Below are 23,990 nucleotides of genomic sequence, written 5' to 3'. Positions count from 1 at the left end.
TCATCGCTTCAAAGCTTGAAATCTCCTCTCCAGCTCCGTAATGTCGGGTACGTTGCCTCCTGGCCCCTTTCCAGCTGGCTTCTTCTGCGCCGCTGCGTCCATCTTTTTGTTAGGCTTCAGCTCCAGTGAGTTGAGCGTTACTTTGGGATGGACGTTATCTGTTGTCATCCTCGGCGGTGTGACAGTCAAAGGGCTACTGGGACCTCCAATCGTCCTCGGCGGTGTCGCCTTGCTCAGCTCCTCCTGTTCCTTGGCCACTTTGGAGCTGTTTCCCAACGGACCCTCCGGTATCCTCAAGCCAATCCCACCACTTGGGCTATCGTCGTCGTCATCGTCCAGAAGGTCCGGCGGCTCGTCTGCCAGAGGTCGCTTCGGCCAGTCCACATTGTACGCCTTGGCAATTTCCTCCAAGTACCCTTGTACGAGTTCTTCCCGCGGCGGTGTGACGCTCAGCTTCTTGACAACCTTGTCCGACACCTTGCCATCTGAGTTATCCATCGCCGCAAGAACAAACTCCTTGCCGTACTTCTCCGCCAATAGCGTTCGCACCACCTGCAGCTCCTTGATCTCCGTCTTCGGCGCGGCGTAGATGATGCTTTTGACCGCCTCCTCCAGTCCCGGATCACAGACTGAACCCTCGAGTAGCCCCGCGCGGGCGATCAGTAGTTCGCAGTACAGCTCTAATATCTCGTGTAGCTCGGTCGTGATGTCGGATCGGATGATATTCTCGACACGAATGCGCGCAGAGTCGATTTTGCCCACCTCGAGGAGCTGCGCCATCGCGCGTCTTTGTGTCTTGCCCATGGAGTCATCGCGCTGCTGGACCATGCGTAGCCGTGCGATGGCCAGCTTGAGCTGGACCTTGAGCTTCGTCTATTGGAGATGGGAATGGCGCGGTTAGCAAAGCCATGTCGTCATAAGTGTCAGCGGGGCATGTCAAGGATGCGCGACTCACAACGACTGATGGCTGAGGAGGCATCTTGGTGAATTTTCTGTTGAGATTTGAGAGAGGGAAATGCCACAAGGCTCGAGTCAAATGGGACAGATTCCACCTCAAATATGGAGAGTTAACTAGAGTAACAAGACACAAGGCAACAGAATTGAAGCAGGAGAGTGGGCAAGTCCGGAAGGGGTCAGTCTGCCTTATCTAATCGGCACAGGTTGGTGGGATGGCTGGAGCTTGCGCCTCACTGCGGGGTACTTGTTCGTGCCCAAGTGGGAGGGACCAGGGGGTGTTCGAAAGCGGGTGGATCTACTCCGTAGTAAGGGCCATATATACCTAGGCCCAGAGTCACTGCGTAAGGTAACTTACACCTGACGTATAAACCAGTCCTCGCCACTTTTGTATCTCATCAAACTAGGTCCAATTGCTCGCTGTGAACACTTCATGGAAAATGTGATTGCGATTTCTTGCCAAGGCCACAGGTCACAGAGCAGTTGCTGAGCGGGAGAAGAACTGCACTCGTCAAATGGGTGTCTTCGTCGAGCTATCAAGGTGACTATTCATCTGACGTAAACCTTGCCTGTAACGCCAACAAGAAATATCAAAATAACGGGAAAACAAAACGCCAAGTCCACTTGTCCACCCGTGGGTATCGTTGCATTGTTCCAAAGGAGAAGTTAGGGTGAAGTCGACACAACCATTGAAAGAAGACATGGAACCAGCAGCCGGCATGCGATCGAGGAAAGTGTTTCAGAACTAGAAGAAGATTAGCGGGAATACTCTGCTTAATTGAGAGTAAACGTACAATATTGAGCGCGGTATGCTGTGGAAGCCTGGTTCCGTTGAGCATGGCTCGAGTTTTCTTGGGTCGCTGCTGAAGGCGCCTGAAGGCTTCCTGAACGTGACGAGGCTCAATGGGACTTCTTCCCTCGCTCGGCGGGTCGAACAGGCCGGTGGCCACCTTGCGCTTCTTTGATCCTGCATTTTCACCGCCGCTCTGTGCCTTGAATAGATCCTCTTGCTCCTTGACCTTGAGCGCGTGCTCAGTCAGGGTCTGGACCATCTCGAAGGTCAAGAAACCCAAGATATCAACGATATCGTCAGAAGGTTTGCTGTCTGTGACAATACCAAATCCAGCCCATTCTCGAAATCTTTTGCCCTTGCGGTACGTGAACGAAGCTTGACGGTATTCGGACCATGTCACATACTCCTCCTTCGTCATGGCTTTTGTGCGCTCGTCGGCCTTGCGAAGACGTTGAAGGGTAATGAAGTTCATCTCCTCCTCTTCTTCATCCTCCTCGTCGTCACGCTCAGGGACTTCCTGGCTGTAGAATGAGGACGGTTCCCAGGGCAGGCCGACCTTGGCCTTTTTGTTCTTCTTGGTAGCGTCGTCGACCGGGCCACCAGGGACCACGCCACCGCTGGGATCTTCACCAGCTCCCAGGTCCGCTTCACCTCCCTTGTCGTCGGAATCCTTGACGTTCTTCCGGACATCTTTCCATGAGAGGAACGTACGCAGACGAGAAACTTTAGCTTGATCGTGGCGGATTTGGAAGATCAGGTCATTAATCGTGATGGCTCGGGCGCCGCGGCGAGCCGCAAGCTCAGTGCAGTTTCGAAGCTAGCGAGTTATTAGCAATGTAGAGACATATGACGCTTGCACAACTTACCAGCTCAATAACTTGCTGGCGCACAATGTCCTCAATCATGCTAGTCGTCTCAATCGACGGTTCGGCGGTCTCGCCAGATACGTACATCATCTTGCGCGCAACATTAGTAAGACGGTCTGACCAGCCATACGGCCCCTGGTTATTCAAACGCTGAGGCAAAACGAAAGCAGGCTTGTTTGGCGCTGGACGCGTGACCCTTTGCTTCTTCTCTTCTCCATACGGGAGATCAAGGATGGACTTAAAGCCGGAGTTGACCACGATGCCACGAACTTGGTCGAAGGCGGATTGAAACAGCTCCATGCTCTGGCGCTGGACACGCGCAGTGACCGCCGCCTTTGCTCTAGAGCGCCTGGGGTATTTCGGTTTCTTCGTAATAGTCTCAGACTCGGCGCTGCTATCATCGGCCAGCGGTTTGGTGCATTGTTCAAAGATGCCGAGAGTCATTTCAAGGCATCCGACGAGTTGGCTCATGAGGCAGCCGCCTCCATCTCGATCGAAGTGAGATCTCCATCTCACAAACGATTGCTCCTCCCTGCTCCTCATTGGCGTAGATGTCTCTCTTGGGCCGAGTAGAGTGTTTTCGAAGTAGCTTTTTTGATACCAGTGATGGAGGTGAAGATGATACCTAGCCATACGCTAGGTATAGTGGATGGCAGGTACCACCTCGAGAAGATAGGAGGCGCTCATATTTGGAAAGAGCAGAGGCTGTCGTATAGGCCAGTCGAGCATCCAAGCGTGAGGGTTCGCGTGTTGAGACGGGCTGTGGTCAACTCCAGGAGGCAGGTGTCAAATCCTTGTTTCCCTCCACTGGACTTCCAGTTTTGAGGTCGCTAGCTGCCGTGTGCCTGTGGCTCCTCCAGAATGGCGAAGCAGGACGAGATCAAAAGAAACAAAATCCACAGTATCTTCACTCACCTGGCTGATCTCCTGGCGATACTTGAACGCCTTGTCATCCTTTGAAGCCATCTTGCCGGTGTTCAAAGGCGAGCCTCAAGGTTAATGTGAAAAGCTTGGATGAACCGAATGTTATGTGTTCTTTTGAGTAAGGTACAGGATGGAAGCTGATGCGGGTATGGGAGGCTGAGATGCCCCGGAGAGAAATCCCGATAATCGCACTGTTGCCGAGCGAAGTAGATCAAGGCTAGAGATAACTCCTGTGCGAAGCCTGTAATTGCTGCTTTCTATTCAAGTCCGTATGACTACCAGAATTCCATTACTTGGTTGAAAGAGGCCTATGGATTGTCGATGAAATTCGGTAAGAAGGGTAGTCGGAGAGCGAAGGCTGGAGGTGTCTTGGTCGCGGTCCGGCTCAGCGACACCAGTTGGGCGTCTTGGGTGCACTGACCAGCCTAACGTACTACCTACTGTCCAATGCAAGCTGGGGCCAGAGGAGGTTCCGAGGTGCCTTCTAGGTTCCTTTCCGCTGGAATCCCGTCGGAAAAGATAACACCCGAACAGCGAGTTGCGTTTCATTCAGCCATTACGTAAGGTACTAATTCCAAGCAATGGTCCAAAGCAATCAACATGATTGTGCTACAACATCCAGACCAACATTAAGGATATTTCACACCCATTCTATCAAAGCAAGCTTCGCCCAAATTTTGCTGCCGAGTTCTCCCTGCAATCTGTCTATCCACATGATGGCCTGCAACCGAGATCTTGCGCTGTCCCACGACAAGCGCTCTGCTCCTGATTTCACCCACAGAGGCCGTAACCAAGCCTTCTCGGCCTCAAAGACGGAGATCGCGCACATCATCAAAAGCCAGAACAGGATGTTGTCGTCTTCAATTATTTCAATGTTGATAGTCTCGCATAAGTTCCTGAGGCTCCCAGTGAGATACTTATAAGGAAACTTGCCGCCTGGGATTTGCAAAGTGGTTGACAGAAAGGCCAACATCCCAAGTCGGAGGCATTCATCTGATCGGTCATCGATTCCGTTCTTCAGGTGTACGAGTCGTGTTTGGATTGATCCCAAAGAGTCTTGGAAAAGCGAGCCGTCAAGCAGCGAATTACAGGCGAGGTGATCGTTGATCAAGTTCACCAAGTGTCTGAGGTCTTGCCATACAACAGCCAGCCTCCAGTCATTCACAACATTGCAAGAGAAGGGCTCAGCTTCGCAAGTTGGGTTCCCCGACTGCGCGTCAAAGCATGAGTTCCAACCGATAGGGCCGGTGAAGAAATAAGGCGTACCTCCCGTGCCAAGAGACCATGAGAGAGCCAGGCTGTGTTGTCAGAGTCGACCCCAAATTGGCAGATGACATGCACTCACCGATCGAGCTTAAAATGTAGCTTCGGATGACTTCGAAGATACTTGAGCCCTCCACGAAGGCGCACGATCTGCCGCAAGCCTGACAGGTGTACGGCTGTGGTGCTGAAGTCACCCCAAAGACCTGCCATTAAGGCTAGAGTGAGTATGACGTGGAAGATTGCCTCGTTACGATGTGAGTCTGGTTGAGAAAGCGCCTCATTGAGGAGTTTGATTGTGCGTCTGAGATGAAATTGTGTCATTCTTCCTGGCTGACGGCGCTGGACATGTTCATGTACGGCGGATGAGTAGAATAAGGCGCTGTGTAGGAAGATTTGGTCCTGGAGAATCCAAGAAAATGAGAGTGCTTCAGAATTCGCGCTGCGAGGGAGGTCGACGCAGTGCTCAATGGGATAGAAGGTGCCTTTAAGAGCATTGAAGTTGACCACTGACCCCAGTCAGATGAAGTGAGATTTGCAGCATCCAAGGGGGATGTCTTACATCTGAAGAGTATTTCCTGAGATGGCCTTTCCAACTCTTCTGCGAAGCGAATCAGAGACATGTCGCTGGGTGGCGGATGAGGGACCGGAGGCATCAAAGCCGAGGTATCATTTTGAGCGACCTCTCCTGTGCTCGGAGCCTGAGAATGTTCTTCAGCTTGCTGCTTCTCATTATACGCGGTGCAAGGCCAAGGCTTGATAGGGGAAGCCGAATGATGAAGCGACTGGAGCCCGGCATTCTCGCTCACAGTTTGAGCGGCTGCCCTCTGCACTTTACGAGCAGCTTGTTTGGATCGCCGCGAGCCTTCTTGTCGATTCTTACCGATCATACATCGACTACGAATTACTGATCGGTCTGTGGGCTGTGTCCGTCCCGAACTGCCGACAGTTACGAACGCGAAGTCAGCCGGCATTGCGGTACTGAAGATGTATGGAACTGCAGCTTCTGGAAAATATGATTGCAATAATGATCTAAGTAACTAACTGAGTCGATTCGAGCTATGATAAATGATAAACAACATGAGTATAGGATGAATGAAGGAAACGCTTTGAAAGCAGAAGGCCATGACCACACAAGCCGCCCCGATAGGTACCATCACACGGAGGAGCTCCGGAGTTAAGACCCCACTCCATCTGACCACATTGTTGTCCGGTTCGGGCAAGCGTCTTACTCTCGCCGGGTACTTCGCCCTTGTCTCCTGCAGCCTTAAGGCCTCCGGCATCTTTCCCATTCGTCGTCGCCTCGAAGATCGCTGCGTGAGACTAGAAGAAGGAGATGACCCGGCCAACCTCCAGTCCTCCCTGAAATTAGACAGTCTTCCACACTAGTTCGAATTGCCTTCTCTAGGTGGCGGACCGGTAAAGACCTGTTGCGGTCTCCATAACATGGGACCCTTTTCGAGCATCGCCTCACGCCAGTGCGCCAACACCCCAGGCATGCGTGACAAGCTTGCCATGGCCACGATGATGTCGGTTTCGAAGCCAAAGGCAGTGTACAGGAAACACCCGTAAAGGTCTGCATTAGCCTTCAAGTTACGGCTCGTAAAGTACTTGTCGGCATTGGCGACGCGGTCAATCTCCATCGCGATGGAAAGCAAAGGATTCGACTCCACTCTGTCCTTGTACTGGTCGATCATGGTGCGGATGAACTTGGCTCGGGGGTCCACGGCCTTGTAGATGCGGTGGCCGTACCCGAAGAGACGCTGCTTCTTGGCCTTGACGTCCGCTATCAGCAACGGCACGTTTTCCGGGGTCTTGAGATCCTCAAAGGCCTTGTAGGCTAGTTCGATGGCGCCTCCGTGGAGCGGGCCATACCCGGACACAAGACCAGAGATACAGCACGCAAGGGGATCTGTCAGGGTCGAGGCAGCGTGTAAGAAGGCGGCGGTCGAGTTGGTCATTTCATGGTCAGCGTAGAGGATCCAGAGCTTCTCGAAGCATTTGACAATCTCCTGATTAGGCTTGTTACTGTGTTTGTCTTCATGGAAGCCCATCATGCGCAACATGTTGGCGATGAAAGACTCTTCGGGATCGGCAGGGGTGAAGGTCTTGTTGCGCTTGCGGCAGTATACAAGGGCAACAACGGTGGCGAGAGCAGAGATGCAGCCGATGAGAGCTTCATCGACCTTGTCAGCTTGGCCCATGAACGCTGGTCGTCCGGACTGGAGTGTGGTAATGGCACCTTCGTCATGGCTAGCATAGGCGGCCATGCCAGCAAAGACCATTGTGCTCGTCAAGGAATCTCGAGGGAAAGACTCAATGACTTCGATAACGTGAGGAGGGGGGATGCAGCCGGCAGCAATCTTACGCTGGAAGATATCCTTCTCAACCGCGTCAGGGAGATGACCCCAGATCAGGAGAAAGACAACCTCCTCATAGTCGTGGTTCTCAAAGAGGTATTCAATTGAGTAGCCGCGGTAATGGATAGATCCATGTCCGCCATCGATATAGGTAATGTTCGACTCGACGCAGGCGGTATTCAGGTACCCAGGATCCAGGATTTTTAAACCGCAATAACTGACGGAGTTGACATCAGCCTGGACGGAAATGATCTTTTGAAGTTCGAGTGCTTTGATTGCGTTTCGGTTGATTGGGATTTCGTACCGCCGCTGGGTGCGGTTGTCACAAACTGTCAAAGTCCCACTCGATGGATCGGCCTTAGTCCCGAAGAGTAGGCTGCGTGCAAGCTGTGTCGGCAGCATCAATGTCTGGCCGAGTTTGCTGAAAGGTTGAGTTACATAGGAAGCGGTAGCGGCACCGATGTTGTAAGCCGTGCTCCAGAATGAGTTTCTTAAACGCAGGTATCCTGGATGAAGCTTCTGAGCTTCATCACTCTTAAGGATTTTCTTGATAGTAAGGCTTTCTTGAGTCGAAGTTCGTTTGATCGACTTCCGGAAGTCTTTTGCGGTGTTCATTGAGTTGTCTTTGGATTGGACAACTGCCTGAGTAGTGTAATTGGTGTCCATGGTGTCGAAGTTTGTTGAAATATAGCTAATGAAGATACTTCTTCTCTCTATTTCCAACTTCAGACGAGCACCTCTATCACTCTTAAATATCCAGAAACCTCATCCCGCGTGTCACCAGATCGTATCAGTTTATGACTGGGCGGCAAGGGATACAGCTGACACGGGGAAACATCCAGGACTCCAGCACAACGTGTCAAAGCAAGTGAATCATTTCTTTCGCCCGAGCAACTAGAAAAGAAGCCGCGATAGGAAACATCTTGCATTCCGAAAATTACAGAAGGCAGCAATAGACCCCAATGGGGGCTCCATCTCGCCCGGTCATCGAAGTCTTCACGCCGACGCCGAAAGCTCTCAGCGTAATTGCGGAAACGCTTATTACCGCAACCGCGTGATGTCGAGGTGCTGACCCTCTGGGCTGAGCGTATGTGGTGAAGTGGAACAATCTGGGGGCCATGAAATCCGTCGACCCCAGTGAGTTATCGTGAGCATGGCCTCTGAAGCCCAAAGTTGCGCAGCTGCCAATGTAAGGCTTACATTTCCACCTACACTCTCTCCGTCTAGGCAGTGTCATCAGCTCCGAGTCATCAGAGCAGAGCCTCGTAAAGAGTTCAGGACTCTTGTTTCGGTATTGGGTACACCGAAAAGACCCGTAAATTACTCCTGAATTCAGATTGGCGGTGCCTGATTCCGATCACGCAGGCACACCAGGCTGCGATGTGTCTACGCCGTTCTCGCACATTAAGGCTGAGTGCGGCGCGGGGCCTTGGCCCGGGCCGGAAATAAATACTCGAGTCGCGGAAATACAATTGATTGTATTAAGTAAGGTTGCTCTCGAGTTTCCTTAGTACTCAATTTTTCCTTCACATGACGAAAGGTCGGAGGTGTACGGAGTAGTTCGGTGAAGATAAACTTGCGGCTGAAAACGCCTAATCCGGACACCTTTTTCACTAAAATCAAAACTAGACCGGATTAGATCGAAGAAACAATAGGGTCAAAGTAAACTTCGCATCTGATGTATTCTTACACTTAATTGGGCAGAGGGTTTATGGACGAAACGGTGATGCTGTCCACTCTAACGGAAGGTCTGGTCGGAGCTCAACGGTGGACGGGCCCCACAAGAAGCCGATCGAGGCGGCGGTCGGACGTGAGTAAATGCCGGAAACTACAATCCGGTACGGTTCGGCGCCCCTCCAGACGGACCAAAAGAACGGGGCATCCTCAAACATGTATCACACCCGGATACCTTGTTTCCCCCAGAAGAATTTCCGAAAAACAAATCGTTGCCTTATTGGTGAGGCTGAATGAGCTCAAATGGGTGATGCCGCGGAGTCTATGGAGCGCGACAAAGCTGTAGTTGACCTGACCAAGCATGTGTCAAAAGTCTATTTCAGCAGTATTTCTGCTAGCCATATGCGCTATTAGGCTAATATCAGCGCAAACTCTCCATCATGCCACATGGCCGCGTTTCTACAATGGAAAGGAGGTGAGTCTGTGAGTACAAGTACACTTCTTCCCCCAGAAGCTGGGCTGCCAGAAATCACACAAAGCTTGGCGGCGTCTTCATCGTCGATCCCAAAGTCCGCTTCCGAGATTCCGAGGTCGGCTCTTCACTGAGAACCCCGGGCCCGCACATTGTAAAAGCAGGGGCTTTCTGATCAACTGCGGGGAAACGTTTGTGGCAAATGTCAAGTATATGTTTGAAGGAACTCCAGTAAAATCGCAACCGAATCCGGCCGGCCCCTGCAATTATTCACCATAGCAGATGCACCTACAGGTGGCCAACTCGCGAAATGGAAAACACAGCAAAGACATCCGCATATGACTATAGGCGTTATGTTCCGCCAAAAGGAAAGTACTCATCAAGTAGAGCTTAGCTTCATCATCTTGTTCTTTGCAACAAGCGGCGTACAGCTAACAACGAACAGACTGGTCGCGATTTGAGGGGATAGACGTCAGTGATCCTCATAAGTACTCAGAGGCTATCCTGAAAAGTCCGCATCTAGAGGCTATCCGGGAAGACTGGAGAAAGAAACTCGATGCCCCATTCTACGGCGTCACAAACGATGGGAAAAGGAGAGAAGGCCTGTATCAAATTCGAGATGAAGGCGCGCCAACGAAACAGATGGTAAACCCGAACGATCGGCTCCAGCTGACCCTACGTATTGCCAGCATGTGTTGACTCCAAACAGGTTGACGCGGCTCGTAGAGTGCTAGACTCGCTCAGTCCGTCCGAAAAAGCAGATACAGTCTACGACGTGGATTCGGATACATGGTACGTCGCTTTTCCAGACAATAGGAACCAATAGGAACCAGATTTGACCACAGTATTGATGAGCTACCTTCGTCCGAGCAGCAGAAGATGGAGTAATCCAGAGTTTGTGTTGCATCAATGCGGTATACGCCTCGAGGACCTCGAGACAACGAAAACAGAGGCCATCATAGGTCTCTTGGAGCAATCTCTAAGCCCTAGTGGCTTTGCCAAGGTCCGAGGAGCAATGAAAGTGAATAAGTTCTTGGGGAAAATTTGTGGAAAAGAAGCCATATTGAACGAACACAGCTATTCGTGAGAACCCCGGTGCCTTCTTTCTATTCCATCTGACTAAAGATAATGCTTGCATTCAGTTTCACGTTATTCGGTGAGCCCTCAGAAACAGAGCCCTGGGGTTACATGTTGTTTGGCCATCATCTATGCTTGAACGTTTTCGTCGCTCGCCAGCAAATGGTGATAGGACCAGTCTTTATCGGCGCTGAGCCAAACGTGGGTTCTTCATCATCTGTCTAACCCAGGTCATTGAAAAAGCTGACAGTGCGGAAGATCATTGACGAAGGCCTCGACAAGGGCCTCACGCTGTGCGCCAACGAGGGCCAGCTGGGCCTACAGCTGATGCAGTCTTTACCTCCGATGCTGCAACAGAAAGCTCAAATATACCCTACGATGAAAGATCCTGCAATGCCAGAAGGTCGATGGAACCCAGCTGACCAGGTATGATGTTGTACTCCCGTCTGCGGATTCTTGGCCAACAGATATTTATAGAGACACATGGCTGGAGCCTTCCAAGACAATCGCGTGATTCCTTACGAAGGTGTCGTTGTCACCGACATGTCCGAAGAGCAGCAAATACTCATCATGGCTATTGTGCATGAGTTCTTGGCCCTATGGCCTGCTGAGCCACTCCGTTACCGTTTGAAGCAGATACTCAAGCACCTCACCGAAACGCATTTTTGTTGGATTGGCGGGTTCGGAGAAGATGACCCTTTCTATTACCGTATTCAGAGTCCGGTGGCACTCTTTGAGTTTGACCACCACTCGGGGGTCTTCCTGACCAACAAAGAGCCCGCCAAGTATCACATCCACACGATCCAGAGACTTCCGAATGGCAATGACTACGGGAGGGCACTGCGGGAACTGATCCGACCTCGATAGGAAATGGACGATCTAGTATCCTCGTGGCTTTTTTTCCGAAGCGCACTTTGTTGGACGAATCTTGTAACATCTCCAGTTTTGAGTTTATTGAGTGCCGAGCGTAGGAATCACGTCCTGTCTTGGCGTGGTGTTAGGTGCATGAGGATCGCCACGGCCCGCTCAAGGCAACCAAACGGATTATCTGATTGACTTAACCACCATTTGTACGTCACATGTCAGCCGCATAGCTGTGGATTCTCGAGGTGCAGTTTTCGTAATGTGCCAAGACGTTGTTATGGCGAAGCACTTGGCCCCGCGACCGTTGGCGGAGGTGATGCGCTGTGCTAGAGCCCGCCGTCTTGGCCCGCAGGGCTTCACGGCTCGGGATTCTGAGTCGGCGGTGATCGCCACAAGTGACATCAGCCTCCGGACAAGAATCAACGACAGCATTTTGAGAATCATGTCGATGGAATACCCTCGTGGGACGATGGGTTCTTGGGACTTCATGGAGTCCCGTTCAATTGCACTTTATTGCCCGAATAGCAACGGAGAATTGACTCTTAAGTCTTGCAGTTTTGTATATTGCGTTCCAAACCTCAATGATATAAGAGACATGGTGCAGCCAACAGCTTCAGGGAGGGATAACCAGTCTAGTCTCAAACCTTAACAATCCAGTCGCGGAGATTTATCATCCAGTCGCAACCTTCCAACAACGTCAGCTCGTGTCACTGAGATGTTAGGTACAGTACTACCGAGCCGATCCCTCGGTGAGGAGACACCGACGGAGTTTGCCATCCTTTCACCAGCCTATGCCTTTTTCTTCGTAGCAGTGGGCTTGCTACTCTTTTTTCTCTACAGACAAGCTCTTCCCAAACCGATTCCTGGCATCCCTTACAACAAGGCTTCGGCGAAGAGCATACTTGGGGATGTTGCTTCACTGCAAGAGGGGATAGCCCGAACGGGCGCGTTCCAGATATGGCTTCACGAACAAGCGGCAAAGCACAACTCGCCCCTTTTCCAAATCTTCATCCGCCCTTTCGGAAAACCAATGCTCATTCTCTCTGATTTCAGAGAGGCCCAAGATGTGCTTTTGCGGCGGGGCAAGGAATTCGACAGAGCGAGCATCGTGGGGGACATGATCTCAGGGGCTGTACCCAATCACCACATCATCATGAAGACGAACAGCGAGTGGAAGCACCACCGAAGACTCCTTCAGGACCTCATGTCTCCCCAGTTCCTGAACGAGAACGCCGCGCCCATCCTCTACTCTGGCATCCTGCAGCTCATTCAGCTCTGGAACGACAAGGCCCGCATTGCAGAAGGCCGCCCCTTCCAGGCCGACTCCGACATCTACTACTCCATTCTTGATGCGACCACAGCCTTCTCCTTTGGAGCCGGTGCCAAAAGTGCCATCCGTCCTACCGTGGACCTTGTGAAAGGCTTGGGTGCTGATGACATTCGCCAGCTCCGAGGATCAATGCCTGCTGGCGGCGAGCAGCCTCTGCACTTTCCCACTGCCAAGATCGACGAGAGCCTCAGGGCATCGCTTGATGTAGCGGATGCAATTGAGCAGCTTCAAGGGTCGCCCGTCCCTAGACTCAAGTGGAAACTCAGCGTAGAGAGGCAGCCCGCTGTACGCCGAGCGATCCAGATCAAAAACGCTTTCCTCCGCGAGGAGATCAGCAAGGCCCTGGACAGAACGCAGAACTCCAAGGAGTCCAAGGAGCATTCTTCTGCCGTTGAACTCATGGTTTCAAGGGAAAAGAAGCTCGCCGATAATGATGGCAGGAAACCAGACTTCTTCTCTTCTATGATGATGGACGAGGTAAGTTGGAAGTATTCGCTCCATGATCATTGATAGTCTCCCGTCTCACACATCCCTAGATCTACGGACTCATGATAGCAGGGCACGACACTACCAGCACCACCTTAGGTTGGGGTGTCAAGCTTCTGGGAGACAACACAGACTCCCAGTCTAAGCTCCGCGAAGTCCTCGAGTCCGCCTTTCCCGACGCTGCTGCCGAAAACCGAAACCCGACAATCAAGGAGATCACTGGAACCAAGGTCCCATACCTGGATGCCGTAGTAGAGGAGATTATTCGTCACGGCAGTGCCGCTGTTCTCCTGGATCGTGAGGCTATCTGCGACACGGAACTCTTCGGTCATCGAATTCCTAAGGGCACCATCATCCTCTCGCCCGCCCGCGGACAGAGCATCCTGAAGCCCTCCATCCCAGTCGATGAGTCTATGCGCAGCAAGAGCAGCCAGAACGCAAAGGCCAGAGCCTGGGACGACGCAGACATCACTCACTTCAAGCCGGAGCGCTGGCTGGTCGATGCCAACGATTCCCCGCCCGAATTTGACCAGCAGGCCGGGCCTCAGCTTGCGTTTGGCTTTGGTACCAGAGGCTGCTATGGACGACGTCTGGCATACCTCGAGATGCGCATTATCGTCACGATGATTGTGTGGAACTTCCAACTGCTTCCTTGCCCGAAGGAGCTGTCTGGCTACGCGCCCAAGGAAGGCTTCACGTATAAGCCCAAGGACTGTTATGTGCGCTTGCAGGCGCTTCATTGAGCTGAGGACGAGAAAGTTGTACTTGCCATGTATTCTTAAAAATTGTCTTTCCATTCGGGTGTGGTGATTTCTTGCTTATTCCAGCTAGCGAAGGCATTTAGATTGAGTTAAGGCGATCGGGATCGGGATAGAGGCATGCAGGTTCTACCAAATAAAGCACTATTTGATGCAGAGTCTTCATATGTACGCATCCAAGACAATAGAGGGTGACTTGTAGAACATCTCGGTTTCCGTGATAGCCTTAGAGTATTGCGCCTCATAAACACCAAGACCCCGAAGGTGGAAAGAAACTATAGCCTTGAGCAGGTCATTGATTTTGCCGATTGGTCGACTAGCCTGTTGGCCCAGTGGAAGGTATCAACAATTGAAAAAGAAAAAAAACCAAAAGCTCGGGTTCTCAGTCCATGAATCGAACAGGCTACACCTACGAAACCCTCCATCTTTGCATACTTCTCGAGATTTCATACCAAGTTCGTATACCAACGGACTAAAGCGTTGTACCGCTCGACCACACGGATCAAGGGGGCTTGGTTGACGAGTGAGCGATCCCAATCTGAATATAAGGCATACGCCTGCGGTTCCTGCCTGGGATGGATAGGATTGACGGTGCAGAAGGAAGGAAGTTTAGGCGACGGGCTTCTTTCCCATTTAGCCCATGGGAAGTATTTCACGTGCCATTATTCATATCACTCAAATTTCTGACTGCAGCACAAGCATGGTATTAGGAGCCGGATGCCTCGCTTAAAAATCGACGTTGTTTCAAATCCAATTGATACGATTGTTGTGAAGTATGTGACCCCCCCTCCTTTAACATCTTAATTCTTTTCTTCTAAAATTCCAGCAACGACTAGGACGCTTGAGCTCCAGCCTCGAAAACGTTGATTACACCGTCGCCATTGAGATCAGCCGGGTCACCGGGTGCTGCGGGAGTTCCGTTGGGGTTGTTGCGGTCAAAGGTGCTCTGAAGCTGCTCGATCAAGCTTGAGCCACCGCCGCCTCCGTTTCCACCTTGCTTTGGTTCCCTCGTGTCCAAAGCGCTGATGTCTTGGCCTTCATCGTCATCTTCTTCGATGTCCCTGGCTACAAGCTCGTCAAGGTCTCTATCGACTAGGATAGCGCCGCCTACGTCGCCACCGGGGTTATTTGAGGCGACACGTGCCTGGAGGTCCGAGATGGCTTCATTGCCAGACAACGGTTGGGGAAGTGCAGTCACAACGCTGCTCAAGAAAAGAATGGCGACGGTGGAGAACTTCATTTTTGCTGATGATAGGAAGGACAAAAGGTGGTTGCTGGTCGGCGGTATTGTAATATAATTATGAGAGTCGTAAGACGATGACTACTGCCTGAGTAGTGAGGGAAGAAAGCTGCAAGACTAGCGGAAGTTTACTGAGAGCGAGACGAGATACTTCCGAGAGTTAATTAGACTTAAGTTGCGTTACTCGTGAGGCGCCTTTTATATCAATCACGCTCAAGTGCGTCTACTTTCGTTGGATACCATCAGGCATTGAGTGTGGTGTTCCATGATGGTGATGCAAAACTGTTTGGGTTTTTCTAGCTTGGGCATGTCAAAGTTGCCCTGGCAAGGAGATCCTAGAATATGAGAGGGATAGCCTCTCCAGTCTCCGTCGACAGAAAATGAGACGGTGTTTGACACGATGATGTGACTGCTGACTCAGGCGCACCTGTGCAAGGCAGAAAAGGCACTCTTAACATGGAAGTTGCTGGGGAAAGCTCCTGACTTATATGTCGTTGAAACTACTTATCGATTCCGTCTCAACTTCCTTTGGTGTGACATATGTCAGTGTCTCAAACTGCAGCCCCTATTTCCCCATCCTCTGACGTTCCCCTCAAGCTTAAAACTATCGTTGGCAAGCTAGAACAGCACCAGACGTCCACACCGGTGTTTCATCTAATCACGCGCGATCAAGCTATTGAATTCATCTTTTATTATTTCAGACGTCAACCAAGAGAAGATGCGTACCGCTTGAGCACAACGCGAAAGCGATCGTGCGAAAGCGATGCATCAGACCAACCCACACGCAGTCGCATGTTCTGCGGGACTTGATATGGAAGCCCCAGCGCACTACAAGATGTCCCCCACTTTGGACATGTCAACAGGCTCTCTAAGCCTAGACTCTAGATCAAAGTAAGGCGATGGAACGCGCGGGTCAATTGCTTGTCCGAGGAAAAGATCGCAGAAGGCCTTTGTTGACAGGAATACGCGGGCCATGCCTAGAAAGTTACCTTCCCATTAGCACAGGATGTAGAAAAGGAAACGTCCGAATGGAAAGATGCGGTTCGAATTTCTCCAGCACGATTATCAAAACATGGAGGTGGGAGACGTTGAAAAGACGCATGATGCTTACCGTGACCGTGATAGCCACCGATGAGGTATTGGCCAGGCTTGCCGGGCAGCTCTCCTATGAAGGGCAACAAGTCCTTGCTGAGCCCCATGATGCCGCTCCAAGCAAATGGAACAGAATCTCTGACCCCAGAACTTGGGCTTTCGAGAGACTCCTGCCAGCCCTTGAAAGTCCGAGATGGCCCTTTTTTGATGAAGTCAAGCACCTCGGGAACGACAAAGGAGTCATCGCAGTCTCCGTAGCCGCCTTCAGGCCCGTTCGGATGTGCGCCTTCTCCTCCACCCCAGATCAGGTACTTCTGTGGACCGGGACGTTGTATGAGATAGTCGTAGTTTTCATCGGACACGAAAGCAAAAGAAGTTGACAGCGGTAAGTCGATGTATGCGCGCGGAGGCGGGATGGCCGCAACGTGACCTTTGAGAGGAATGATGCGCCCATCAAGTTCCGGCAGTAGATGGGAGGCATACCCATTTGTGGCGTGTATCACCTTATTCGCAGTGATTTTACCGCGACTAGTCGTGACAGTCCAACTACCATGCTCACTGTCGGCTCGAGAAACTTTCAGCACTGGAGTGTTGGTCTCAAGCTGAAGGCCAGCCTCGAGAGACTTTCGTATCATGGCCATGGCCAGCTTATACGGCCAGAGACTCGAAGCAGGAAACGTGATGGCGCCAAAACAGCTCCTGATGCGAAGCGTTTTTTCGGCTTCAGCCTTTAGCAAGACATTGATTTCGGAGACGTCGCCGCCCGCTTCCTTGAAGCCATTGTAAGATGCGAGTCCTGCTTTCCAGGTGTTTTCCGTTAAATACACATCCGCGGACCGATATTCGACGAGGTCTGTCTCTTCTTCTAAGCCGTTTCCTCGGATGTATGATAATGTTTCTCGGTGGTTGGCTCCTTCAAACGTGCACTGAGCGGCAGCTACTTGAGGGCCGTGTAACTTGGAGTATGCGGTGAATCCACGATAGCAATCGGGTTTAATATGGCCACCTACAGCATGATTGTCAAATCTCGCTGGGCTTGAATGTAATGTGCTGGTTGATAATGCGAACTTGCTTACCATTTCTACCCGTGGCACCACTTACCGCGGCCCGGGCTTCGAGCATCAAGACGGACTTCGGTCTGCTGGGCGACTCATCTGTAAGCAGTCGATGAGCAATGAAGGCTCCGGAAATGCCAGCCCCTATAATGACTACATCTGCCGAGGCTGGAAGGATACGACTAGAAGCGCTCAGGGTCAGCCATCTTTCGAAGTGGCCGCCGCATCAAGTGAGGACTCCAGAGCCGATGGGCATAGATTGCCCTGCTCACACTAGATCCTCGGCCCCAACGATTTTTGATACACTTGAGAGACGCTATGGACTTTTCCAAGGCAGAATCTGTGTTGGGGTTCATCCAACTTACGACTGGTGGTTGCTTATGACTGAATCTGGTTCAGACTGCCAGAACGCAGATGTTGGTTTACCGACTGGCAACGTCGCCGTGTAAGTTGGACACGATGCCATTAGTCAATATGCTTAATGACGGAACCAGACCTGCTTCACGATATGGGCAACCTAGATGCGCGTTGTCTCCAACTTTGAAGGAGGCTATCTATCTAATGCTTGTATTGAAGATGAGGCCTGCACTGATAAGCCAGCTGGGTACCTGAGGGGAGCGCGGGGAACATGGCCACCCCACCCAAGCTAGAGTGTTCCCCACAAGGACCGCAGATGTAATGTCTGAGTCCCGAAGTTGAATACCATCGCGAGGTCGGTATGGTGAAGACAAACTCGTGTGTTTGTTTCGCTTTGGAGATGGACTTGTTGGGTAGCGTAATGCCCCAAGCGACAAAAGTACACACACTGGCCTCTGCGTCCATTCTCGTCTTGGAGAACGATGAGTTCGTCTCTCTTCAGTGCAAAAGAGAAGCGTCAGTTTCTCAATCGATTGACCATGGTTGAAGGTTGCTTTTGTCAAGACGGGAAAAAATTCTCCACTCGGGCCTCGTAGTTGCAGCCTGTTCATCAGCTTTTTGATACAATTTTCACTTTCATATCCATGTTGACCAAGTAGGTAGCCAAGAGTCAGTCCCCATCAGTCAGCAGTCCAGCGAAAGTGTAGGCTCGTTGGAAATGTAGAAAAAGGTTTGATAGGCATCGCGGTCCCAAAATGGGCCAGGCGATCATAGCCGCCGGCGCGTGCCCGTTGTGGAAAGCAGGCTGTGCAGTTGGGAATGGTAATTGGGCCGACCCAATGGCTTTGCCGCCCAGAGTGCATGATATTACACGAGCCAGTGTTTGAGGTTGAAGTTGCAGCGTATCATTGCCTTTAAATGATGGACTCGACTCACAGTGGAAATAGAGTCAATGTTCAAGTACTTGATCGACCACGTCTTATTTGAACCTGGAAGTCATTTTGATTCTACTCTGGCATCTGTCTGGTCCTTCTTTAGCAGAAATCGCTTTCACAATTGTTAGAAATCATATCTTTGAGCCTAGCTATCAAGCTCCCAACAATTCCAAGACTTGCTTTGCAATGTCCAGTCAGTCTTTTGAGCTCCTCACTCGTGTAGAGACCGGCAGCTACTCCAACGTACCCCTCCGAAGAACACGAACTTCTCAATCAGCCCCTTGTCAGGTCGCTCAGACTGTAGACTCTTCATCAAGTTCGAGTCATTTCACAACCTCTGAACGCTCGTCTCGAGACGATTATGGGCCTCCAAACTCCCTAGACACATTTCACGAAAGCAGCCCGCTTCGACCTTCAGGGATTCAAGTCAGGCTCGGTGACCAGACCTTCTTCAGATTCAAATCAAAGCCCGACAAGTCAACAGATGATCGACTCAACGATTTCATTCATCGGGTAGAGCCACTGTTGCACGCCCGTCTGAAGAAGACTGGCGGCAGGATCGGGCCGACGGCATTTCATACAATGAACCTCGGGACTACGGAAGAGAACGCCTATCAGCACGTCATTGTGCTTTGCCCTTATGATCTGCGAGAGGTTGTCAAAAAGTTCTTGGAAAAGGACCGCGTGATCAGAGAGCTACGCGAAAGTTTCGATCAAGGGCAGCCAATCAGTATTATCGTCGACGGTCGAAGATCACGCCTCATAGAAGACAGCTAAGCCATCGCATCCACTCTCAATCATCATTTGACCATGTTCACGACTGCGCCGACAACTGTTTAACGAGAAGAATACGAATTACCTATTGACTTTCTAACGGAATATCGGCCGGCAACTTCTTCAATGACGACGCTGTGGTAAGCTCTGAGGACGAGGACTAGCAAGCTTTTTGGGTAAACAGCCTCAGAGAAAAGGCGCACAATGGCTTAAAGGAACGAGAGAGTTAAGCTTATGTAAACTTTACAGGAGTAGTCTACGATAAGAATATAAGGGCCTGAATTTAGATCACACTCAAATTTAAACATCTTTTTGAGTTCGGCTTGAGCAGATGGCGGTCACAAGAAATACCAGGGATAGCCCGAAGATAGTTTGCCGACTAGACCGAGAAGAGTTTGATAATGCTACGAGGTTATGAAAACACCCTCTTGAAGGTTTCAACGCGTCAACTGACTACGAATGACGGGGAGTCACAACCATCTTCAGAGAGGCATCACGATGTTTCCCAGAAGACGAGGCAAACAAGGACAATAAACAGACTTCCCTCACGAAGTCAAACGGGTATTCAACAGAGAATCGAGGCAAAAGAAGAAAGCCTAGGAAAAAAAAGGAGGTCAAGATTTCCCATCGGGAACATGATCCTGCCCCCTTTCCCTATAGCCCCTATTTATACATGTACATACAAGAACATCCAGTTGAGAATGCTGTCCTCACGGCCGTGCGCGTTCGCGTTTCGCCCTAGCCCATGCCCTTGAATCCCTCAGCCCCTTTGCCCGTGTCCTGTCCTGTCCTCGTCCAGAAGTTTTCCCAATGATGTGTGTGTTTGTGTGTGAATGGTGTTTTGTCATTAAAATGACCCGGATCTCGTGTGTCGAGTCCGAGCGGGATACAATGCCGTCGTCGTCTATTACGACAATCGTTCTTGATTCATGAAGTGTGGGTATGGTGATCGTGTGCTCTACAAGGGGGCAGGGGGCTCATCGACCATCTCAGCGTCCTCGGTGACGGCCAGCACAGAGTCAAGGACGCCGTCGGGACCCTCGCCATCGTATGTTTTGCCGCCCTCGTACGTCTTTCGTCTCCAGCCGCAGGACTCCGACGGGTCCTTGGTCCACTCCGTTGTCGGGAAGTAGTGCTCGTTCTTCTTCATGGTGATGACCCAAGGTACACTGTCAAAGGTGACAGCCTTAAGTCGGAAGTCTGCAAGAATCACGATTAGCTGATGTACAAGAGAAGATCGGGACGGAATGCCACTTACAGGTGTTGTCTGGGATCTTCTGGACGGAAGCGAGGAAGGTCTCCAGATCGGGTGTCGCCTTTCCGTTCACGTGGGTGATGAAGTTGGTGGGCGCGAGGCCGTACTGGTAAGAAGGCGAACCGCGAGTGCGGGCCGACACGTACACCTCGCTGTGCAGCTTGCTAATCTGCTGTCTGACGGCATGATGAGGTCGGTGCAAGATGGCACCACAGAAGGAGATGGCATGGTCGGTCTCGACATCGTCGGCGGCGACGGTGTGAGCCTTGATGTGGATCTCCTCGCAGTTGCGGACGATGACGGCGTCGAGGACCTCGTGAGAGTACATGATGTCCAGCTCGGAAACCTTGGTAATGACCTTGCCGTTGAGAGTGAGCAGGATGTCACCCTCAAGCAGAGCGCTTGACTGCTCGCTGCGCTCAAAGGTCCGTTTGCTGACCATGAACAGCTGGTGGTGTGTCTTGTTTGCTTCGGTGACCTTGCTGATCCACTCGTCAGAGACGCCCATCACTCTAGCCTGAGCCATGGCGATGGCTCTGAACTCGACGGATAGCATGCGCAGCTTGGGAACGATGCCTTGTTGAATTTGAGACACGACAGGCAGCAGAGTAGGCGTAGCGAGACCAAGGTGGTACTCCTCATCACGGTTGCTGCAAGGAGAACGCTCGCCCAAGTAAGTGAGCCACAAGGCCTGGACCGTACCATCGTCGGCGACGAGAACACCGCTTCCGCACTGGTTGCTGAGACTCGTATCAACAGTGATGGCATCGACGTTGATGGCACGGTATCTGGGTGCACCAGAGTTGGCCGGGATCGCCACGGCGGTGACCTCGGTAACTGTAGTGGAGGCGTGGACAATCTTTCCAATCCTGTTGTATCCCATGAAGTTGGTGGAAGCTCCTTGAGTGATGTTGTCCGTGCTCAACCTCGCACTTTGAACGGGAGCATTGACCAGCGCCGGGTCATACTGCACAATGGCATAGTTCTGAAGGGGATGGAGGAAAACGACCTTGCCCTCGACAATGATCGAGTCCGCAATGGTGATCGTCACATCGCACAGATCGTAAGGCACAATTGCTCTTGAGATGACAACAAGACCCTTGTCGGCGTCAATCACCAGGCCCATGCCCCACTTCCTGTTCTTAGGGAAGCCGTCCAGCTTAACAGGCATGGTGCAGTTGACATGGACGAAGCTGCGCACTAGATCGGCAATGGCCGTGTGCTTCACATTCTCGAGTTGAATGAAAGAGGCGGAGCGAGCAACAGGCGCCTTGGGGGGAAGGGGATCAGCCAGGTCAGTGAAGTCCCAGAGGCCAGTCTCGTCGTTCCGGACAGCCATCTTCATCTTTGCTGACCAGTGACGATCGACGTAGATGATTGTGGTGTTCAGAGTGTGCAGGTCACGCAGGTGCTTGTAAGTTACGACCACGCGGGACTTGTCTGGGATTGTCTTCATCACCTCGATGAAGGTTTCCAGATCAGGGGTCTTCTTGTGGTCCACGGTCTGAATCAGCCAGCCATTGTCTGCGTTGTCGAATCTGAAAGAGCCAGTCGCCTCGCAAACGAAGACACCTTGACACGCTACGCCGTACAGACGGGCCTGCTGGTATGACAGGCTGTGGAAGCTAGCGCCTGCGACGGACACGAAGCGGTCAGGGGTGATCTTGTGTAGGTCACCGACCTCGACATCGACCTCAATGTCCTCGCCGCCTCTTTGGATTTGAAGATGGATGGTCTGGCCAACGTTCGAGTCCAGCAAATCATCCAGACGGATGAACTGACCGACACGCTCGCCATTCACCTTCACCAGGATGTCGCCTTCCTCAATCTTCTGGTCAGACTGCCCCTTGGGAAGGACGATTTCGGCAACAAGCATGTTGTTGTCCTTGGGGAAGTGCTGGCGAGTCGCAGCCTCCGTTTCCGGGGTAAGGCCGAGGCGTCTACATTCGTCGAAAGGCTTCAGGAGGAATTGGCATTGAATGTCACCTCTTGTGACGGGCTTGCCCTGGCGAATGCATTCCAAAGCTCGTAACGGTCGATCCAATGGCAGGAAGTAATCTGTCGAAGCACCATCGGATCGTCCACCAGCTTGCAGAGCCACCGCAAAGCCGTCCACGTTCACAACCGGACTGCCAGAACTACCACCACTGGCGGCAGCATTGGCTTGGTAGTAGCAGGTGTTGAAATCGCTGTATCCTTCTCCGTATTCCGGCGCATTTCGGTCCAGTCGACTGATGAAACCAGACAAGATACTGAGCTTCTCTCCCGCATCGTTACCAACCACCCTGATCTCAACACCAACTGTCAAGCTGTTAGCGGATCCACTTCCAAACACTACCCATCAAGGTTGTTGCCTACCCTTTGCAAGGTCCGGACGAAGCACCAGCGCATTCAGCTTCATGTACTTGACAGCCTTGGGATCGAATCGAAGAATACCGAAATCGTGAACGGGGTCGCGGTAGACGGGGTACGCATCAACCTCTTCGTGGTTGTCGAAGACGACGTAACCCCAGAACGGTCCGGATCCAACGACGTGTCGGTTCGTCAAGATGTATCTGTAGTCCACTTCGTCAGCCCCCTGCCTCCCTATGATGACTTGCCTCCGTAAAATCCTAATCTTACCCCTTCTGAGCGTCCACCACGAAGCCAGTGGCCTCACTCGTTAACGCCGCATCCGTGTCAAAGGAGCATGTCTGGCAGAAGCGAATAGAGACAACGTTGCTGACAACGTTCTCAATGGTCTTTTGCCACGCCTCCGGCTCCTGCGTCATGGGAAACATGCCATTCAGCCGCGCGGCATCCTCGAACTCGCTCTCCTCCTCAAGCTCCTCAACGCGCTCAACCTCGGGTGTGTTGTCGCCGGCAGACAGCTTGCCGTTCAGGGCGCGATGCTGCTTATGGGGTCGCAAGCCCTCGGGGCTCGTAGGGGCCTTACGCTTGGAGCGCGGTGATGCGCTGTTGCCGTTCATGTTTGCGGTCTCGGTCGTTGTGGTCTGGGTAGAGGGTAGTTCGCTTTGCTGCTGCGCCGACAAGGGATCAGGTTCGACGGCGGCTGAGAAGGGGCGACGAGTCTGAGCGCCGATGGTTCGTCGCGTTGTCTTATAGCCGGTGTCTCTAGATGAAATGGCTCGAGCTAAACGGGAGTAGCCGCGTTGTGCGAACGGGAGGAGCTCGAGTTGGCGTCGAAAAAGCTGGGGGGAGGTAAGGGTGAAGGTTGTGGTGGTGGTGGTGGTGGTGACGGTGGTGGTGGATGCTGTCCAAGGTCGTCGTGCTAGTACTGCCGGGGTGGATGCAAGGCTCAAGCAAGTCCCTCTGCCTCCAGTAAAGACGGAGCGCATCCAGCGAGAGAAGGTGGAAGAAAAGGATGGCAACCTTCAGCTGTGGATACGAAAATGAACAATGCCTTTGTCAAATGAACGGCGGGCAATTGGCTGTCCCGGCTATCAGAGTAGGGTGTGAGTGAA

At 51.9% G+C, this 23,990-nt stretch overlaps 10 protein-coding genes across 10 annotated transcripts; 3 read left to right on the top strand and 7 right to left on the bottom strand.

The window, feature by feature from the left end:
* CCOS01_16017 (uncharacterized protein) lies at positions 1 to 979 on the bottom strand (the record flags this gene model as incomplete). Its single annotated transcript, XM_060464155.1, has 3 exons — positions 1 to 265; positions 299 to 873; positions 956 to 979. 3 exons carry the CDS (start codon positions 977 to 979, stop codon positions 1 to 3), a joined length of 864 nt encoding a protein of 287 aa, XP_060305210.1.
* Positions 980 to 1,544: 565 nt separating this feature from the next.
* Positions 1,545 to 3,579, bottom strand: CCOS01_16016 (spt3; the record flags this gene model as incomplete). The annotated part of the gene is made up of 3 exons (XM_060464154.1): positions 1,545 to 2,564; positions 2,614 to 3,249; positions 3,529 to 3,579. The coding sequence occupies 3 exons, from the start codon at positions 3,577 to 3,579 to the stop codon at positions 1,545 to 1,547; spliced, it is 1,707 nt and encodes a 568-aa protein (XP_060305209.1).
* A 598-nt stretch (positions 3,580 to 4,177) lies between these two features.
* CCOS01_16015 (uncharacterized protein) lies at positions 4,178 to 5,991 on the bottom strand (the record flags this gene model as incomplete). The annotated part of the gene is made up of 4 exons (XM_060464153.1): positions 4,178 to 4,835; positions 4,883 to 5,306; positions 5,360 to 5,803; positions 5,952 to 5,991. The coding sequence occupies 4 exons, from the start codon at positions 5,989 to 5,991 to the stop codon at positions 4,178 to 4,180; spliced, it is 1,566 nt and encodes a 521-aa protein (XP_060305208.1).
* Positions 5,992 to 6,182: 191 nt separating this feature from the next.
* On the bottom strand, positions 6,183 to 7,823 carry CCOS01_16014 (citrate synthase; the record flags this gene model as incomplete). The annotated part of the gene is made up of 1 exon (XM_060464152.1): positions 6,183 to 7,823. One exon carries the CDS (start codon positions 7,821 to 7,823, stop codon positions 6,183 to 6,185), a length of 1,641 nt encoding a protein of 546 aa, XP_060305207.1.
* A 1,455-nt stretch (positions 7,824 to 9,278) lies between these two features.
* CCOS01_16013 (uncharacterized protein) lies at positions 9,279 to 11,247 on the top strand (the record flags this gene model as incomplete). The annotated part of the gene is made up of 7 exons (XM_060464151.1): positions 9,279 to 9,306; positions 9,749 to 9,948; positions 10,013 to 10,095; positions 10,177 to 10,324; positions 10,429 to 10,581; positions 10,639 to 10,806; positions 10,858 to 11,247. The coding sequence occupies 7 exons, from the start codon at positions 9,279 to 9,281 to the stop codon at positions 11,245 to 11,247; spliced, it is 1,170 nt and encodes a 389-aa protein (XP_060305206.1).
* A 712-nt stretch (positions 11,248 to 11,959) lies between these two features.
* CCOS01_16012 (cytochrome P450) lies at positions 11,960 to 13,803 on the top strand (the record flags this gene model as incomplete). The annotated part of the gene is made up of 2 exons (XM_060464150.1): positions 11,960 to 13,051; positions 13,111 to 13,803. 2 exons carry the CDS (start codon positions 11,960 to 11,962, stop codon positions 13,801 to 13,803), a joined length of 1,785 nt encoding a protein of 594 aa, XP_060305205.1.
* An 847-nt stretch (positions 13,804 to 14,650) lies between these two features.
* Positions 14,651 to 15,058, bottom strand: CCOS01_16011 (uncharacterized protein; the record flags this gene model as incomplete). Its single annotated transcript, XM_060464149.1, has 1 exon — positions 14,651 to 15,058. The coding sequence occupies one exon, from the start codon at positions 15,056 to 15,058 to the stop codon at positions 14,651 to 14,653; it is 408 nt and encodes a 135-aa protein (XP_060305204.1).
* Positions 15,059 to 15,886: 828 nt separating this feature from the next.
* Positions 15,887 to 17,671, bottom strand: CCOS01_16010 (uncharacterized protein; the record flags this gene model as incomplete). Its single annotated transcript, XM_060464148.1, has 4 exons — positions 15,887 to 16,035; positions 16,170 to 16,946; positions 17,227 to 17,387; positions 17,571 to 17,671. 4 exons carry the CDS (start codon positions 17,669 to 17,671, stop codon positions 15,887 to 15,889), a joined length of 1,188 nt encoding a protein of 395 aa, XP_060305203.1.
* Positions 17,672 to 18,683: 1,012 nt separating this feature from the next.
* On the top strand, positions 18,684 to 19,274 carry CCOS01_16009 (uncharacterized protein; the record flags this gene model as incomplete). Its single annotated transcript, XM_060464147.1, has 1 exon — positions 18,684 to 19,274. One exon carries the CDS (start codon positions 18,684 to 18,686, stop codon positions 19,272 to 19,274), a length of 591 nt encoding a protein of 196 aa, XP_060305202.1.
* A 955-nt stretch (positions 19,275 to 20,229) lies between these two features.
* CCOS01_16008 (PDZ domain-containing protein) lies at positions 20,230 to 23,864 on the bottom strand (the record flags this gene model as incomplete). Its single annotated transcript, XM_060464146.1, has 4 exons — positions 20,230 to 20,471; positions 20,530 to 22,827; positions 22,885 to 23,081; positions 23,149 to 23,864. The coding sequence occupies 4 exons, from the start codon at positions 23,862 to 23,864 to the stop codon at positions 20,230 to 20,232; spliced, it is 3,453 nt and encodes a 1,150-aa protein (XP_060305201.1).
* Between the last annotated feature and the right edge of the window lie 126 nt (positions 23,865 to 23,990).

The sequence above is a fragment of the Colletotrichum costaricense genome (assembly GCF_030867565.1).
Source record: "Colletotrichum costaricense strain IMI 309622 chromosome Unknown Scaffold_27.1, whole genome shotgun sequence".
In the NCBI taxonomy this organism is placed as follows: Eukaryota; Fungi; Ascomycota; class Sordariomycetes; order Glomerellales; family Glomerellaceae; genus Colletotrichum; species Colletotrichum costaricense.
Note: the sequence above shows the minus strand (reverse complement) of the source record. Positions and strands in the feature narration are given on the sequence as shown.